This window comes from Curcuma longa, chromosome 10 (assembly GCF_044706935.1).
Source record: "Curcuma longa cultivar G26 ecotype Majalengka, Jawa Barat chromosome 10, ITB_CL_G26_1.1, whole genome shotgun sequence".
In the NCBI taxonomy this organism is placed as follows: Eukaryota; Viridiplantae; Streptophyta; class Magnoliopsida; order Zingiberales; family Zingiberaceae; genus Curcuma; species Curcuma longa.
Window position 1 is genome coordinate 4,824,422 of NC_133870.1, and position 18,806 is coordinate 4,843,227.

The 18,806-nt window shown below is 40.2% G+C and overlaps 2 protein-coding genes across 4 annotated transcripts; one reads left to right on the forward strand and one right to left on the reverse strand.

Moving 5' to 3' along the window:
• Window positions 1-2,973: 2,973 nt before the first annotated feature.
• LOC141836178 (uncharacterized) lies at window positions 2,974-7,159 on the forward strand. Of its 2 annotated transcripts, none has more exons than XM_074723602.1 (2): window positions 2,974-6,018; window positions 6,665-7,159. In XM_074723602.1, exons 1-2 carry the CDS (start codon window positions 3,384-3,386, stop codon window positions 7,069-7,071), a joined length of 3,042 nt encoding a protein of 1,013 aa, XP_074579703.1. In that variant the 5' UTR covers window positions 2,974-3,383; the 3' UTR covers window positions 7,072-7,159. The 2 variants fall into 2 exon arrangements, with proteins under 2 accessions (XP_074579703.1, XP_074579704.1); XM_074723603.1 differs by lacking the exon at window positions 6,665-7,159 and adding an exon at window positions 6,286-6,320.
• Window positions 7,160-7,720: 561 nt separating this feature from the next.
• On the reverse strand, window positions 7,721-17,584 carry LOC141836394 (regulator of nonsense transcripts UPF3-like). Of its 2 annotated transcripts, XM_074723879.1 has the most exons (13): window positions 17,246-17,584; window positions 13,966-14,072; window positions 13,661-13,756; window positions 13,455-13,553; window positions 13,248-13,327; window positions 12,511-12,618; window positions 11,127-11,277; window positions 9,642-9,709; window positions 8,967-9,557; window positions 8,870-8,909; window positions 8,666-8,784; window positions 8,534-8,587; window positions 7,721-8,341 (listed from the first exon to the last, which is right to left on the reverse strand). In XM_074723879.1, exons 1-12 carry the CDS (start codon window positions 17,383-17,385, stop codon window positions 8,549-8,551), a joined length of 1,638 nt encoding a protein of 545 aa, XP_074579980.1. In that variant the 5' UTR covers window positions 17,386-17,584; the 3' UTR covers window positions 7,721-8,341; window positions 8,534-8,548. The 2 variants fall into 2 exon arrangements, with proteins under 2 accessions (XP_074579980.1, XP_074579978.1); XM_074723877.1 differs by having other exon boundaries at window positions 8,870-9,557.
• Window positions 17,585-18,806: the final 1,222 nt, after the last annotated feature.

An 18,806-nucleotide genomic window follows, 5' to 3' on the forward strand; every position in this document is an offset into this window, starting at 1 on the left:
AAATAATTATGATATAGTCTAGTTAAGTTGTATAAATATAATTGTTAGTTACAATAGTAAATCAATGAAGCAATTGTTCTCAAATCGTTTTTCTTCCTATTCTTTCTTCCTATATAGTTATGTTTCAACACTAGTTTGGTATTATAAAATCAATGTTCTAAAATATACTTAAATAGTAAGAAAATTTGACAAATAAAGATATCATTGAATATATAAGATGGAGAACTATCTAAACATATATAAAGAGAGTTAAAATGAGTTGTTTGTGTCCATCAAACAGTCTTGAGAGTTAAAGATAATCATAACATTTAAGCTTCTTTTCGACATGTCAAGTGCTCAATTACATGAAAGGGTTCCAAAAACTTGTTCTCCACCTTTTCCACAGTAATTCTCAGCAAAGCAACTCCAAAGGGGTCTCTAAACAACTAGAGAAGCCAAAGGATTCCTCCACTAACTTAAAGCCAATTCTTTTTTCTTTTCTTCAACATCTTTACCAAACACTCACATAAACAAAGATGAAATGAATCTTGTCTGATCTACACTGCACAGGGTTTGGCATTATAAAATTCAAAAGAAACCAAATGATCAAGAAGCTTCCTGCGATGCACCACCCTACTAGTACTAGGGAAATGTGCAGTAACTGAGGCTTTAAGTTCTTCCCCGTATCATTTCACTGAGAATGAGACATGGCAGCTTCCAAAGATACTCCCTTGTCCTCGAAGCCATCGAGTTCCTCTCCTCTCAGTGTGCATAGATAGGTCTTGAAGCATATTATTGCAGATTATTATTATATGGCAAAGAAATTCTAAAAAGCTCTTGTTTTTGCTGGTTTATTTTTGTTCTTGCTTTGATTCCCAGCTTTCTCTTTTTGTCTTTTTCTTTGCCTGAGCATGTTCACCATCTGCTTTCTTTGAGAATGCTAATGTGTGAGGTGAATACTGTGCCCATTAAAGGTAAAGAAGCTCTTGTGTTCATGCCTTGGTAGCTTTTGAACAATACTGAAGAACAGCTACTTTCTGAAGATCAATATTCTGTATTGTTTTGAACCAATTCTTTTCTGAAGATCTCAGTAGAAACCCTTGCAGTTTAAATTTATCTAGCAATAATAATATTCTGTACAGGATCATGTCAGATGGAGATCTTTCCACACTTTCATACTGTCACAGAAGAACTAAACTTATCCTACTGGTGCAAGAGAATATATGCTGACTGATAAACAAAGAGTAGTCATGCATGCTAAGAGAGAATATATGCCACTTAATAAACAAATTCAGACAGAAATATGTTCTTTGATGGTCTAAAGAGGAAGTTCTTGATCTGCACTAGACAGATTTTAAAAATATGTAAATGAGTGATCAGGGACCACTGGCAGCTGAGGAAGAATCTTGGAATTCTTGGAAGAAGAGAAAGGTCTTCTTGTGGCCATTAAAGAATTATGAAAGAAATTTTCAATTTATTTTTACAAATGAACTACTTGAAACAAAGCCAAAGAGATATACTACTTCATTTTTTGAGGACATTTAAGTAAACTTCAGATTTGATATCCTTCATGGAGATGTGCATACAAGTACTAACTTAAATATGATAGTAAACACCAAAACATTGCTATTAACATTAACTACAAGGGAGGAACCAATTATGCAACATTTATTCATTTAATTCTTCTTCTTTTTTCACTCATCTTGAGTTTCATCCTCATTCTCAAAGCAACAAGAAGAGGAAGAGGTGGGCACAAAAGAAATACCCAATGATGGAGAATTTGGGTAATGAAGGAGATGTGATTATTCGAGTGTTCGAATAATGGTTCTTACACTCCATTCTTTATCCCTAATAATCCCAGGGAGGATGTTGGCATGGTTTATTTTTTAACCTGCCAAAGATTCAAAGAGGCATTGATGCTAATTTTGTTGATGACAATATATTGTAGCAAAGATTGAAAAGGAAGTGAAGAAGAAGCCAAAGGAGAGTTACAAGTCGTATAAAGGTATTACTAGTGTCCATTGAAGAATACAAACTTTGAATGAAAGTGTTGTGAATTATGTACTTATTCAGCTTCAAGTTTTATGAAAGAAGCTCTTTGAATAGTTTTATGAATTTTATACCAAATGCAAAAGTAGTCCTTATTCTATTTGATATGAATCCAATAATCAAAACTCCAATCATAGTGCCTACCCTAGAAGAAGTCATCTTCCAGCTTATTCACTGATATCATAAAGTACACTTGTCACAAGAGAGGTTTCAGATACCATGGATGAATTCAAACAAAGTGATCAAGGTGAAGTAGCTAGCTAGCTAGCTGGCTAGCCATGGTGGTAGTGGAACCATGCAATTGATTATGAATCACACAAAGACTTAAAGCAAAAAAGGAGTCAAGTAGAATCACCAGGAAGCAAAGAAGGCCACTTTGGGAAAGAAGAGGAAGAAAAGAGAGTGACTCAGCCTCCTGTTCAATCCATATGATACAAGAGCACTCTTTCCCATGTGAAGGGGCGCAGACATGCATCTTTAACAAGTCTTTTGAAGTGGAAGGGGGATCTTTGAGAGCCCTCCTCTGAAGGACCATGCACCTTTGGGAGGGACATGAAATAAAGCTCAACAAAAGCTTAATGATTCCTTTCCTCACCACAAATCCACACACTATCAGTCATTTCTATCCTAATCGTGTCGATTATATTACAGTCATCATTCCACTTCTTTTAAAAAAATATGCATGATCTTACTTACTAGGATATAATGATTCAGCTATAATCACATTTTGCTTTACTGGCTAGAGTGGGAAGACATGAACTGGCAAATGCTGCAACAGTGAAACACTTTACATCTTCTCTGTCAATGCCTTTATCTTTTCCTCTAATAATTGAAAAAAAAAATCCAAACTAGTTGGGGAGAAATTACTCAGCCAATCTTCATGCTGAGGTAGTGAGGTTCTGAGATCCATTCCGAGCATGGCTTTCAATGGCAGGTGCAGGCTCTGAGATGGCTGAATGAGGAATCAGTTGCAGTCAGGCCATGGTGACTCATTCATTCATCAGCTCCAGCTTCTCCTCTGCAGTTTCTCACTGCAAATGAAATTTTCCAGTTTGATGAAATAAGTTGAGGTTGGACCAGGCTTTCGTTTGGCAAAACACTTTATTAGCCTCATAAATCCTTAAAATCTACGTCTTTTATGGAAATCTGCAACTTCTGTCAGCAGCCATGTTTTTCCTGCCAGAATTATTCAAATGCCACCCTCTTCCTACTGTTCCCTCTTTCACTTCATATTTATTGCCCCCCTCGACCATGAGAAGAAGAATAAATCAATAGTAAAATCAAGAACAAAAGATCTGTTCTTGAAGGAACTTGCTCTTTCTCTAAAAAGTAGCCTTCAATCTTAAGCTATATTCATGTTAGATAGCGTCATGGCCAACTCTTCATCAAAAATGGCACCTTTTCTTCTTCTTCTTCTTCTTCGTGTTCTTCTGGTGGTGTTGGCCATCGCAAGCCCTGCTACTGGTGCTTCGCTTCGCGATGATGCCTCGGTGTTGGCTTCCATGAGAGCAGGCTTCCAGTCTTCCGGCCCGGAGCTGGAAAGCTGGAGCGAAGCGAATCTGAGCTCAGTGTGCTCGTGGTTTGGCGTCCGGTGCAACCGCGGCCGCGTCGCCGGCGTCGACCTCTCTAATTTGAACATTTCCGGCCGCGTCCCGGTCGAGGTATCCGGCCTCGATGCGCTGGTGAACCTCTCGCTCGCCGGAAACCAGCTCGAGGGCGGGATTCAGCTCGCGGATTTGCCGAGCCTTCGGTTCTTGAACATTTCGTGCAACTTGTTCGACGGCGGGCTCGAGTGGGGCTTCGCGAGCCTGCGGAGCCTGGAGGTGCTCGACGCCTACGACAACAACTTCACCTCCTCGTTACCATCCGGCGCCGCGAATTTGAGCCGACTCAGATACTTGGACCTCGGCGGAAACTACTTCACCGGGCAGATTCCGGCGAGCTACGGAAATTTGGCCGCGCTGGAGTACTTGTCGTTGAACGGGAACGACCTCCGTGGCAGAATTCCGGCGGAGATTGGCAACTTGACAAGCCTCAGGAAGCTCTACTTGGGCTACTACAACGTGTTCGACGGTGGCATCCCGGCGGAGCTCGGGAGGCTCGCCGCTACTCTAGTCCACCTCGACCTCTCGAGTTGTGGTCTCGAAGGGGAAATCCCGGCCGAGCTCGGCAGCCTCGTCAACCTCGATACGCTCTTTCTCCATTCCAACCGCTTGTCGGGGCCGGTCTCGGCGGCGCTCGGCAACCTCACACGGCTCACCCTGCTCGACCTCTCCAACAACGCGCTCACCGGGGAGGTGCCCCTCGAGTTCGCCGCTCTCACTGAACTCACCCTGCTCAATCTCTTCATCAACCGGCTCCATGGCTCGATCCCGGAGTTCGTGGCCAGGCTGCCGAAGCTCGACACGCTGCAGCTGTTCATGAACAACTTCACCGGCGTGATCCCAGAGAAGCTGGGCTCCGGCGGCCGGATGCGCGTGCTAGACCTCTCGTCAAACAAGTTGACGGGCACCATTCCAGGCGATCTCTGTCCGCTTAAGCAGCTCAAAGTTTTGATCTTGTTGAACAATTTCTTGTTCGGACCGATCCCTGAGAGCTTGGGCAAGTGTCGGAGCCTCACGAGAGTGAGGCTCGGACAGAATTATCTCAATGGCAGCATCCCCTCGGGGCTTCTCTACTTGCCAAGTCTCAACCTGTTAGAGATGCAGAGCAACTACCTCTCTGGTACAATACCGGCCAATGATGATTCCGGCGAGAGCCGCAACCAATTGACCCAGCTCAATCTATCCAATAATTTGCTTTCTGGTTCAATTCCGACGTCAATCTCGAATCTCTCCTCGATCCAGACGTTGCTATTGGGCAGCAATCAACTTTCTGGTTCGATTCCCGGCGATGTCGGCGAGTTGCGGCGCATGACGAAGCTCGACCTCAGCCTCAATGCCCTCTCCGGCCCCGTCCCGCCGGAGATCGGCGCGTGCACCCAGCTCATATACTTGGACCTCAGCCAGAACAACCTCTCCGGGCCGATCCCCGGGGAGATCGCAGGGATCTCCGTACTCAGCTATCTCAACCTGTCGCACAACCACCTAAGCGACTCGATTCCGCGGTCGATCTCGGCGTTGCGGAGCCTCACCGCAGCGGACTTCTCCTACAACGATCTCTCCGGGGAGGTGCCCTCCGTCGGCCAGCTGGCTTACCTGAACGCTTCCGCGTTCGCAGGCAATCCTGCTTTGTGCGGTGCAGCGGCGGGCCAACCGTGCGACAATCGCCCGGCTGCGCTCGCGCGGCCGCGCGAGGGCGCGGGTGGCGATTTCAAGCTGATCGTCGCGTTGGGGCTTCTGCTATGCTCGCTGGTGTTCGCCGCAGCCGCGGCGGCGCGGGCGCGGACGTACCGTCGCAGCGGCGGGGGCAGGGCGGGGGAGTGGCAGCTTACGGCGTTCCAGAAGGTGGGGTTCGGCGTGGCGGAGGTGCTGGAGAGCATGAAGGAGGGGAACGTGATCGGGCGCGGCGGCGGCGGGACTGTGTACCTCGGGCGGGCTGGGGGCGGAGAGATAGCGGTGAAACGGCTGCGGGGCGGCGGCCACGACCACGGCTTCCGGGCGGAGGTGCGAACTCTGGGGAGCATCCGCCACCGCAACATCGTGCGCCTGCTTGCGTTCTGCAGCGACGGAGAGACGAACTTGCTGGTGTACGAGTACATGGGAAAAGGCAGCCTTGGGGCGGCGCTGCACGGCAAGGGAGGCGGAGACTCGCTCGGTTGGGGGCGGCGCTACCGGATCGCAGTGGAGGCCGCCAGGGGGCTCTGCTACCTGCACCACGACTGCAGCCCGCGCATAGTCCACCGTGACGTGAAGTCCAACAACATCCTTCTCGACGCCGGCTTCGAGGCCCACGTCGCCGACTTCGGCCTCGCCAAGTTCCTCCACCACGACGGCGCTGCCTCCGAGAGCATGTCCGCCATCGCCGGATCCTACGGCTACATCGCACCAGGTACAACAAATTCCCTACTTTTCCATTCAATTCTTCTTCTTCTTCTTCTTCTTTGTGTCTTTGTTTCGATTCTTTTGTTTTTTACGCTCTGCAATTTCTTGTTTGATTCTGCGTAAGAACTTTCTGCGTTTGTTTTTTCACACAGTCGCAACCGTCCTTCTAAATTTAGCATATAAACTCCCACAAACCCTAGTCGAAGAATTTTCCATATTGCTTCCATATCAACGTTGACACTGTGCAATAAATTATAAATCTACAATCGTACAGACGAATTCATTGATCTGAACAACAATTGACTGACTGACAATGTTCAGTCATCTCTGGTCCAATTTGACTTGACAACTATTCCCCCTCGTCTCCGGGACGCAATCCATCGGCATGAACGACAGCAATCCGACATCAAATCTCCTTGTGCTCCAAACCACGTCGATCAAGCCCAACGAGGAGGAACACTGAAACAGGGACGTGACGCTGCGGTGGCTGCACGCATGGCGTGGCAGTGCGGGACAAGTTATTCCAATCCACAGCATCGACCTGTGTAGAAGCGTCGTTCCCAAAGCTGGGATCACTGCTTCGTCTTCAACCTCTGGATATATCTCTGGTCGCTCAGTCAGACAATTACTAAGAGATTTCTTGATGGCTGCAGAGTACGCGTACACCCTGAAGGTCGACGAGAAATCGGACGTGTACAGCTTCGGCGTCGTGCTGCTCGAGCTCATCAGCGGCCGGCGGCCGGTGGGCGACTTCGGCGACGGCGTCGACATCGTGCAATGGGCGAAGTTCGCCACGGGCGGGAGCCGGGACAACGCGGCGGCGATCGTCGACTCTCGGCTCTGCGCGGCGCCGGCCGACGAGGTGGCGCACGTCTTCTTCGTGGCGATGCTGTGCGTGCAGGAGAACAGCGTGGAGCGGCCGACGATGAGGGAGGTGGTGCTGATGCTGTCTGAGTTCCCCCACCGCCTGCCGGAGAGCAACCACCAGTCGCCGGCGTCGCCATGTCCGTCGACGCAGGACCGGAAACGGGGCCCACTGGTTCCGGATCTTTTGACGTAGTTGTTGTAATATTTTGATAATTTCTAGGGTTGAACAAGAAATGTAAGAAGGGGTTCTTTGTAAAATAGGATGATGCTTTATTCCTTCATCTCTGTTGTAAGATTATATGACCACTACTTTATATTTAAATCCCTCTTCTGTAAAAAAAAAAAAAAAAAAAAAAAAAAAAAAAAAAAAAGAAATTCACCACTTTAACGATCCCTACAATCAGTCCCACAATCATCTGTAAGGAGATAAGTTTACAATTGATGACCACTGACGTCAAAATTCGAACTCTTATTTACAAATTGTAACCAACTCAGCTATACCCCAGCATATTTAAATCGCTCAGCTCTTTCTTTTCACAGCCAGTCTAAGTTCCAAGCTGATCTAATGTGAATAAACAAATATTTTGGATCATACTGATAAATAATCCGAGTCCATGAACTTAGTTAAAACTTGAACCTGGAAAATCCAAAAGAACTTCTACCTTAAATCCTAAACCCTAAACATCAAAAAATGCAATTCAATTCCATGATTCACCAACATCCAGACTGGAATCATTCTGAAAAACAAGAAGCATTTCCATGAAACTAAACATTATCGAGGTGTTAAATTCGAATTTTCATAGACTTAAACTGTTAAAGCTTGGAGGCACCAGAAGTGCATCTCTATAAACCAGCCAATATCAACTTTCATGGATGTACTTAAAAACCAGTAATATCATCCACAGACATCACTTGCGGCGCAGCGCTTTCACCGCTATCAGCTCTAAAAACACTAATGACAAACTTATATTTGTCGCGAAATACTAGTTTCCGAGCATTACACAAGTATTCGCCAAACGAGTTCACTGAAACATCATGGCCATACAAGGCTTCTCAAACCTATAAACAACGGGTCATTTTACCAAGAACACTGTTGTCGATAAAATACTTGAGAAGATCTACTGGAGGTCTGTGCTGGAAATATCTTAGCCAACATAATGGAGTGTGAGAAAGACTAAGCACTCCAGGCCAACAACCGCAACTACCTTCCTTTCACAAACTAAAGCTTCAAGTAGATCGTTATTCACAGAAAATTGCAGACCATTAGCAAATTTATTTCACCTTCGATGTGGTTTAGTTCATCCTTTTCCTTACTGACGAGTTATAGCTGTACTTGTGGACCAATTTGGTAATAGCAAAATTCAAGCAGCATTTACCCAGAGAGGCACTGCCACTGTGCACTTTACATCATCAAGAACTCATAACAATGAGCTTGGAACAGAACATTGCCGCAATTGGATAATCTGCACCATCAAATGCATCCTGCTGTTAAGATGATCATAGACAAAGGAAAGCAAATCCAGGAGAAGTTATGGAAAACTAAAGGTAGGGATGTTGCAATTAACTGCATATCAGTTCAAGGTTGCAGACGAGGGATATGGTGGCTGGCGTTAAGAGGCATGAATTAAGGAAAAATACAAGAGTTAAAATCTTACCATTCAGTACAAAATTCATGAAGCCGAGCCTGACTTCTGAACCCATACTTGTCTCTGCATATTATTAGCCAAGATTAAGTATATGATTGTAAAATTTCACTGGTTGATTATCATTATTTAAGGATATTTCACCTCATACGAACTATAGGCAGTAGAACCTCTCTTGGAATTCTTTCCTTCTGAAGGATTCAAGGTATCTGTGTCCTTCAGACTACGTAATGATCCACGACGTCCAACATGCCTATGAGAACCTGAATAATTATAAAGTAATCATCAGTCACACAGACTAACAGAAGAAAAAGATTACAATTGCTATACAAGTATGACAGGCCGCACCATTTTCGGCTCCAGAATAATCAACTCGTCTACCTCCATGAGCCTTTATATCTTCACTTCTACTTGCATAAAACATATCAGGTTTTCTTTCTCCATAACCCAATGGTGTTTCCTGGGCAGCAAGCAAGTTACTACCACGTATGTTGCGTGTCTGAATAACCATCTCGTCCTCCCGAACTTTCCCAACTGCCTGTTGAGACAAGGATAAGCCTTCTGAAGAATTAGCCGATGGCTGGACCACTTCAGGAGGAATTCTATCATTAGATTGAGATCTATCCGGACGACGAAGAGGAGCCCAAACACCACGATCAGGTCTGTCTTTATTCCTAGTTCGCCTTTCATGTTTTTCGCTCGATACAGAAACATGTTTGTTGTCTACAGCAGCCTTAGCATCTGGATATTTTTTATCATCATCAGAAACAGATATAAGCGATGAAATACATGGTATGAGATCCTTGGAATTCAAGCTTGCACTGGGAGGTGGAGGTGGATGCTTGTCCTCTACATTTGCCACCTGCATTTGCTGTTCAGTATGGGTGGTATTTATATATGAAAAATCCATACGACCCTCCTTTGTGAGTATGCTTTTAATGATCCTTCCACTCGCCTGGTTTTTTTTAGATGAAAAAATAGGCGAACCTTTGACTGGAGATGCTACAATCTGGTGTTGTGCTAAAACTCTAGGGGCCTGATGAACGTACACAATAGTTGTTATGACATGATAAAACATTGATTAAGAATGAAAAAAATCATATCATCATCTGTTGCTTACATCAGAAGATTCTCTCTCCTTCCCTTTCAAAAGCACAAATCTGGTTTTTCCAGATTCACCTCCTGGGCCTACATGAATTCCAATAATTAAATTGCTGATTGAGAGATCATAGCCGACTCATGCTTGTGTTTCATATACATGATTGTGTTACAAATGTTCGACAGTCTATCATTTGCAATATTCTATACAAGTGCTTTTAGCAATTACAATTTGTCAGTTTATAAGATGAACTGGGTTGTATGAATTATCAGAATCCCAAAAACAACTCCTAGAAATCTTATTCAGAATAGGATCATTAACCCAACCAGAAGTAAGAGCATGAATATGGATACAGTTGAACATCTGACAAAGAATTTTATCATTCTAGCCCTCCATCTTCTTGACAATTTTCTTCAACAAGCAACTCTTGTTGGGGAAATGTAAAAACCCAATTACTTGAAAAGTTGAGAATAGCCCTTAATACCAAAGAAAGAGAAAACTCTATTAACAGTTCTCTTCTAGTCAGACAAACGAATTGGTAAGCCTACAGAAATCTCCAAGACCAACTTAGCAGCAGAACAGAAACTGTCATCGGCATAGGTAATAGTAAGTCACCAGCATATAATCATTTTAGAAAAAATTCAATGAGACAAATGAAGAATTGCTGCATAATAATGAAAGATATGGAGATGAAGAATATCCAGCCTAATGCCAGTAACACTCCTGAACTCCTCAGAACAAATACCATTAACCTTGTAATGGAAGTTGGAAGAGGAAAGACAAGCCTTAATCCAACCAACTGAAAAAAGAAACATTGTCAAAAGCCTTTTGTAAATAAATTATGATAATGATAGAAGGAATCCTCCTAGATGAAGAGTGTCATCCTAGATAAAGACCATCAGCTAGTGCTTCGCAATTGATACAACATGATGCTCTAGGGTAAAGTGCAATCACTTACCTCGTTCGTTGGTGAAACTTAACGAAAGATAGAAACCTGGGAAGAACTTGCACAATCATTCAGCATTCTAACACACAGACTCAAAGGAAGAAGACTCTCTAGAGACATAAGAGCCGATCAAATGTTTGCTTGTGCTGAAACTGTCCCTTACTATTGTCTGTGTGTATATATAAATATATATTCCTCACGTGCTATAGAAGGATATAATTGAGTTATTCTATTAAAAGAGAACAGCAATTTCACTTATATATGTGTGTCTTCCTCCCAAACTAAAAGAAACATTTGCTAGGGAGTATATCTTTTTAACTCCCAAACTAAAAGATTAGGCATTAATACTTGAAACAAAGTATACTGTCAGTGCACATGCCGTAAGAGATCATTCACAACAGTTTGTAATCTCCCAACTATTTATGTTTAACTACTAGAGCTAATGTTTGGACAACAGCCTAATAGATGCCTGAACCCCAGAATCAATAGCAGACTAGAGCAGTCAACCAAAAACCCATCAAAAGAGGATGTTCATGAAATCAGAATTAAATATAACATACCAAATTCATCTTCTACTCCTTCCTTCTCAATCGTAGAAGGTACAGTAACAGATTTATCCAATGCAGACATCTGGTCTTCCTTTCTTGACATCAAAATGTATGTTGGTTTGTCTTTACGGCCTCCTTTTTTCACGCTATCCTTTAGTACATACTGAAAGCACCAAAGAGTATAAAAGACATGAGAAATGATACTAGTAAATAGAAATGAGGTACCATAGGCTTCATGAGGACAAATCGAATAAGGTGCACGATTAAGGATAATGGTGGATGTTCAGAAGCTTTCTTGCATGTCAAAAATCAATTTATAGTAAATAAATAAATAAATGCAAGAAATGAAAAAGAAAAGATCAGTGTGCAAGCAATAGAGAAAAATGTTAGCCTTGCAGAAAGATAGCATTATGTAAAAAAATAAACCCGCATTAAAGTATACACTGATGGCAGTATTGGATAAAACATATAATAGAATCAGGGCTGACATTTCTACCATCATGTGCTGAATGGTCAAGTATGATAGAATTCCAAAATTTGGAAAATAGCAGGATGCCCATATGGATACTTTCCAAACACATTCAAGAAATCAGATTACGATGTCTTATTGTCTAACAGTAACTTTCAAATGATTGCACTATTATTCCTAATCAAGTCAGCAAAACCCACTAAGTACCTTTCATCATAAAGGATCCCAACAGATATGATGAGACAAATTATCACTATATTATATTTGAAGAGCTTCTTTAAAAAGGTCATTCAAATGTACATGGAAAAGAAATAGCCTTCTCCTCCTTTCAACATATTCTTTTCCAAGATGACACAAACAAAAACAAAAAAAGATGCTGGCACTGTCCAACTTACTTCCATTATGTAACCTATCATGACAAGTATAAAAAAGATACTGCTGGAGCAAATGTACCCTCACCTTCTTGAGTTGATTGTGTTACAAAAAAAAGTAAGCTCAGTGACAGCCTTCCAACAGCCTCTCACCTGATCATGACCATCTTGAAGACCAAGATCATGTCCAGGAAGCTAGGTAGATACCTCAGGTCTAGCTTTTCTATTAAATAGCAATTGCTAACGATAATATAACATGATTTTATATATTGGCGCTTCTTTAAATGTTGGTAGCTTCACCCAAAACTCTAGAGGCTATCACCAACCACACTAAGACATTTAATAACTTTGGCACAAGTGTAATGCTAATAATATCAAGGACCAGGCTGCTTTACAAAAAAACCAAAAGAAAGTATATAATTAAAAAGCATTCAATTGAAAAAACATAAAATGCATAAGCATTTTAAATAATATGCTTCACATTCATGCCCAAGAACTTGAAGAACAGAAAATCAATTCAACCTGAAAAAAAAGGTACAGACAAAGAAATGCATACATTTGAAGTTGCAACTTTACGCCTATCAGAACCTCTTTTGGCAGAAGAACTTGAAGGGCTAGCAGAAACTCCCAATCGTTTACTAACTTTACCATTGCCAGAAAATTTCTGCAGAAAGAATAATATCTGAACATGTGAAAAGATTATACCAAAAGCAGCAAAAAAAACACTTTGTAGTTAGTTTGAAAGTATTAAATAGAACCACAAAATTATCAATCAGTCAACTCAGATCCAAACAATAAAAGTATCCAAATAATAGAGACTACCAGTGAGTATACAATGAAGCCTATTATAATCATCTATTGAAAAGCATATTGAAAATAGTAGAATCGATCAGAAGCATCAAGATTTATTGAAGTGGGCAAAATGATCCCTTGATAAATTTGTTAAAATAAACAAGCATAATAAATAGGTTCCTTCGACATTTTTCATACTAAAAATCATTGTTAGATTTACATTCACAAAATAATAATTCACATAAATAAAAGAGAACCCAACAACAGTCAAGCTTATGCCACTCAGAAAGCACCTCATAAGTGTCTAAATGGCTAGTAAGCCACAGAAAATACAAATGCTCAGTCATCTTTGCCAAGGGTAATAGGTAGCCCAAGGATCTAAAAGGTAGCCCACGAAAAACACAGTCCTAAGATTACTTGATGAGTTCAAAAGGTGAATCACAATAGAAGATGGCTATCTTAGATACCATAAACTTGATAGAGCAGAGACTTTTCTGATACCTGAGAACCATTTTTAGTTGCTCTTTTCCGTCGAACAAAATCCATTAATGGTGTTACTATGGGTGCTTCCTTTATAGCACCTATACAAAAGCAAAAGATGGAATATAAAAATGATTTTCTCTTAACACCATCATTTGAGCAACTCCTACTTTTTTAGCACTATCTAACTAAGATGACAGTGATTTGCAGCTACATTTAGCAACTGACCAGCTCTTTCAGCTTCTTTCCTCTCTAACTGAATCTCTGCACTAGGAAGATGTTCCGCGGGTTTCGATACAAGTTCAAGAAACTCCATGTATTCAGGATCTAAAAGTTAATGGGATAAACAGCTATTTAGTAAGAATGGATAGTGACCAGCACCAGTGTAATACTTGTAAGTTTGACGATATGCGCCAAAGTTGAAAATAGATTACCCTTAGATATAGTCCCTTCACGGCCATCTTTTTTTAACCACAGCTTTGGAACTCGTTGAGACGGTGCATACTCTACAAGAGTCTTAAACTGAGCACCTGGCATAAATTATTTCAAGAACCCATCATACAAGAACACGCCATTAAAAAAAATAATTTTAAATGGTTTGTTGCAACTAAATAGACTTAATTATAAAGAGGAAAATTAAATGGGCCTGTTATCTTAGAAGTTAATCGTTAGGGAATATAATATGCACAAAATAGACCATACAAAGAAAAAGCAGCGGGAATGAAATAAAGTTAAATACCCTTCTCATTGACAAATATGTGCCCACCAAAGAACTCAGCAAACTCAACCACATCTTCTGGTCTTTTGAAGTTAATATATGCTCGAGAATGTCTTTGGTCCTTTTGGCTGCAGAATTCAGCAAATTTGGATATTAAAGTTAAAACCACAAACTAAAAGTAGGGTCTTTCACAAACTAAAGTAGAACCTTTTCAATCAAAAGAGATTGTTTATCATGGTATTTGTTTATAAAAATAAAACATGACCATACAGAGGATAATCCACAAGTTACATACATTGTTTTTAGATTTTAGTATATACTTCAACTAAATGCTACAAACCATCAACTTTTGCCTAAAAATAGTCCAAATGAGGGAGAGGAGATGTCAAAATATTTAAGAAGGAATTCACAAACATCAACTATCAACTAGAATTAAAAAAACTCGCTGGTATACTATATTCGAATAATATTATTTATTTCTTTGAATTCGTAACATATCCAACTAAGAACATCTTTTTAAAAACTCACGATTAAAACTATAAGGCAGTAAAAAATTGATAGAACACCATAATCATTGACAATAAATGTACAGAGTTGTTCATATATTGAGAAACAAACAATTTTCCTCCAAATGATAGGTTGAACATGAACAAGTCTTAAATTTTCATATCAATAACATAAGGATTGGAATCAGCTAAAAATAATTAAAGTAAATAATAATCATAATGGAAAAGGACGTTACTAGAAAATATCAAATTTTACCAAAAAAAAACTTCATAGTAACTAAAAGTATAAAACAAGCTTATTTTTATTTTTATGCTAATCTTACTTTGGATTACAAATACAAAGAAAAAAAAAGTTAAACATACAATCCTAATTATGATAATTTTGCTAATTTGAATAACCATTGAACATTTCATAATGTTATTTGTCTGAAGCTTTAAATTATGCCAGCTATAGAATTTTTTTATAATTTCAATAGGCGGATGAATTATCTGATCATTCCATGATTATAAAATATCCTTATTTGTTTTAATACATTTCTATATGGTTTTTAAGTATCTAAGATTTGTTGTATAGGTAGATGAATTATCTGCTTATTTCATTCTTGAGAGATGTCATAAATCAAAAATCATGGAAGTACAAGACTTACAATCATCATCATCAAACCATGTTTGTCCTAGGTATCGACTACATGAACATTATCCCTTACTCAAGCTATACAAGGCTAAATCACTAGTACAAGACACAGAGTAATTTTATAAACATTAAACATGCTAATCAATTTAACTATTTGGTGATTATTTTTAAAGTGAAAGTTCAAATTTTATATAATCTACAATATATTAAATATGAGAAGATAATGTCCCCTTTGTTGGATCAATGTTTTAACTAAATCAATATCTCTAGTTGAGCTCAGTAAGAGCTTATTATTCCATTAAGGCATGAAGCTGAATAAGCCCCGACGTGTCATAGTCTATTGAATATACCAACTCAAAATTTGAATTTCAGCAAAGGGTGAACCATTTTCTTCACCAGTAGTTGAACTGGCACTAGTGTTCTAAAAAGAGGCCTAGGCATTTTAGACAAGGAATTTCTTTATTTTCAACATTTTCAAGGAAGACTAGGCAATATTGACCATTTATCACATGTGTATGTGTGGCTTTAAGGGATAAGCACTTTAAATATTGTTGCTACAAGTAAATAGACTGTAGACACACAAAATCTAAAAAGTGAAAGGTTGCTCTAAGTGCTGAACCGATTGGTTACATATCCAACTCAACGACAGAAGTAAATCTCAGTGGATTGGTTAGGTCCACATGAACTATGTCATAGTCTTCATTAAACTCTAAATGATAAACAAATATAACTTAGAGTGGCTGAGTTGACAAACTATGGTCCAAACTTTATATATAAACATATATATCCTAGTTCAACTGAATTTGCAAATTATGAACATGTACTTCACTTGATATTTGCCTAAGTACATTATCCAATTCCATATTTGTTGATGCTATGAGAAATTTTAATGAAATATTTGCTTAGCACCTAAGACCCAGAACATCTTGACCAATAAGCATTGTTTTGACCAAATTACCTAAACCAGTATATACCATATACCACCAAAGCGGTACAAAATCTTCATTGTAACACCATTTATAGGTACAATTGACTAGTTTTCTAATCATTGAGCCAAACTCCAAAAGCTATCTAACGACAATTATTAGTTGCCCTCACATCACTTCTTATTCATTGATAGGAATTATAAACTTATTTGAATAAACTGTTTACCTCTCAAGTTCACTAACTCCCACTTTTGTTAATTTTTCATCATTGTATAACTCGGACTAACAAATGTTCAAACATATTCCTACAAAAAGACAAACTTGTCAGTTGGAGCGTTGTCGCCACTGGAAGTGCTTGAGCCATGCCATGTTGCTGATTCTTCATGAAGGGGAGAGGTAGGATTAAATGTGAACCATTCAACTGATTCCATTTGGATTTTTTACATCATTCATTCAGATCTCACTCAATTTCAACTTTCAGAAAAATATTATCATTGCATTACTTGATGGATGAGCCACATGGATGGAGCCTTTTCAAGATGGCCTCAAGTATCTCATCACGTCGTGTGAATAGGTGATAGTGATATACTAGGATGATAATAGCAATTTCAGACTAGATTGTACTTGGTGATGAAATTTTGAAACATTAGGTATGCCATTTAGCACTGACTAAAAATATGCACTATTGTTTCGGGATATTCCTAATAAATCTTGCCGAACCACTTATTAAGAGTGAAATCAGGCCCAAAACAGAATTAAGAACCCCAAAAATAGTAAACAGAAGTTTTATAGGTAAGTTAAATGCAAAATGCAGGAACAGGTCTATTGCAAAAGCATTAATGTTATCTTACTGAAATGTTGATAGGCAAAACTATGAATCTAGTGCATTAACTAAATTAATTCAGTTGTATTAAAGCAAAGGAAAAAGGAAAATAAAACAGCTAGAATACTTCAAATATTAAACCTAAAGGAAAAAAGTTGATACAGACATGATTGAATCCAATTTGTTCCAGTGCAACTCAATCTAGACCCGTATATAACCTGAAAATAGTGCCAGAACAACGGCCACGAAATAAGCCTAAATGAATACCTCTATTGCCACAAAGTCCAATCCATTCCCGACTGCGTGGATGATTATGGCGTTAAATGGTGCCTACAAAATCCTATCGAACTACCCCCACCCTAAAAAAAACGTTTTTTCTTAATTAAAACAAAGCACGATAGAGTTCCCTCACCTATTCTTCCCGGGGCGAAAGCAGAACCAATCGTAGCGACCAGCGAACCTGCTGTCGATCTGCTCCACGAGCGTCGCCGAAGACATCGACGGAGGCAAGCGCCGAACCACGATCTTGGTTCGATCGGTAGGATCCTTCATCTACTCGACCCCAGAAAACCCTCCAATCCGACTGAAACTCGACACTCCCCCTCCAAGTCTCGCTGCACCCGCTGCGGTAATCCGCCAAGGGGTCGATCCGGAGGCGGGGACAAGCCCTCGGATCAAGGCTAGGGTTTTTCCCCAAATTTGGGTTGCAATCCGACGTCAGGAATCGAGAGGCGCACGACTCGGCGTGAAGAGGTCGGAGCGACAAGACGCTTGTCCACGCTAGGGAAAGAGATGTGTTATATGTTGAAACATTCAAGCAGTTTTTTTTATTGCCGTTTTTACCAAAAGGGTCGGAACCGTTTTATCCGATTTGTTACATAATCAGCATTTACCAAGAGATAAAACGAAAACGGTGTATTGATTTAGCAAAATTACAATAAACATTTAGAGAAAGGGGTAAATTTGGTAAATAATATAAGTGGATGTCCTTTTATAACAAATCAAAAATAAATATTCCTTTAATAATTAAAGAAACAAATTTGCTTTTTAAAATTTTACCTAAAGATATAGAGTTTTACTAAATTATATATTTGATATCTCATGTTTTCGGTTGCTAAGTCATCGGTAAATACTACATAGAGGATTTAATTTGAGCAGGATAATAGAGTGGCTAAGACCTATGATTTCTTTAGATGGACTAAGAAATCGAAAGTGCGGTATGGAAGTCTTATATTCAGTCCAATCATCTAGTTACGATTTGGATGCTAACACAAAGATATCTTTCGTCTAGAGACGGACAAGACTATCTAGAAGATTAACAGTGTATTTTTTGCAAATAAATATTAGAGATGCAAGAGCATCTATTCTATTCTTTAGATATCCACCTATAGCAGATTTACGAAAGAGGATCAAAAATCAATTTCACATGAGATAGGAAATGTTTACCTATTGACAAACACATCGAATCCATAAACAGTACTATAGAAATAGACATCTACTAATGAAAGTACTGAAACTCGACACTCCCCCTCCAAGTCTCGCTGCACCCGCTGCGGTAATCCGCCAAGGGGTCGATCCGGAGGCGGGGACAAGCCCTCGGATCAAGGCTAGGGTTTTTCCCCAAATTTGGGTTGCAATCCGACGTCAGGAATCGAGCGGCGCACGAATCGGCGTGAAGAGGTCGCCGCGACAAGACGTTTGTCCACGCTAGGGAAAGAGATGTGTTATATGTTGAAACATTCAAGCAGTTTTTTTTATTGCCGTTTTTACCAAAAGGGTCGGAACCGTTTTATCCGATTTGTTACATAATCAAGATAAAACAAAAACGGTGTATTGCTTTAGCAAAATTATAATAAATCGGGAAGCGCATACGGCGGCCAATCCAGATGCCCAGCATCCTTTGATTGCGTTCTTCATTGGGAAGAAAATTCTTGCAAATACGCCGTAGCTAGGGATCGAACCGTGGGTCCCTG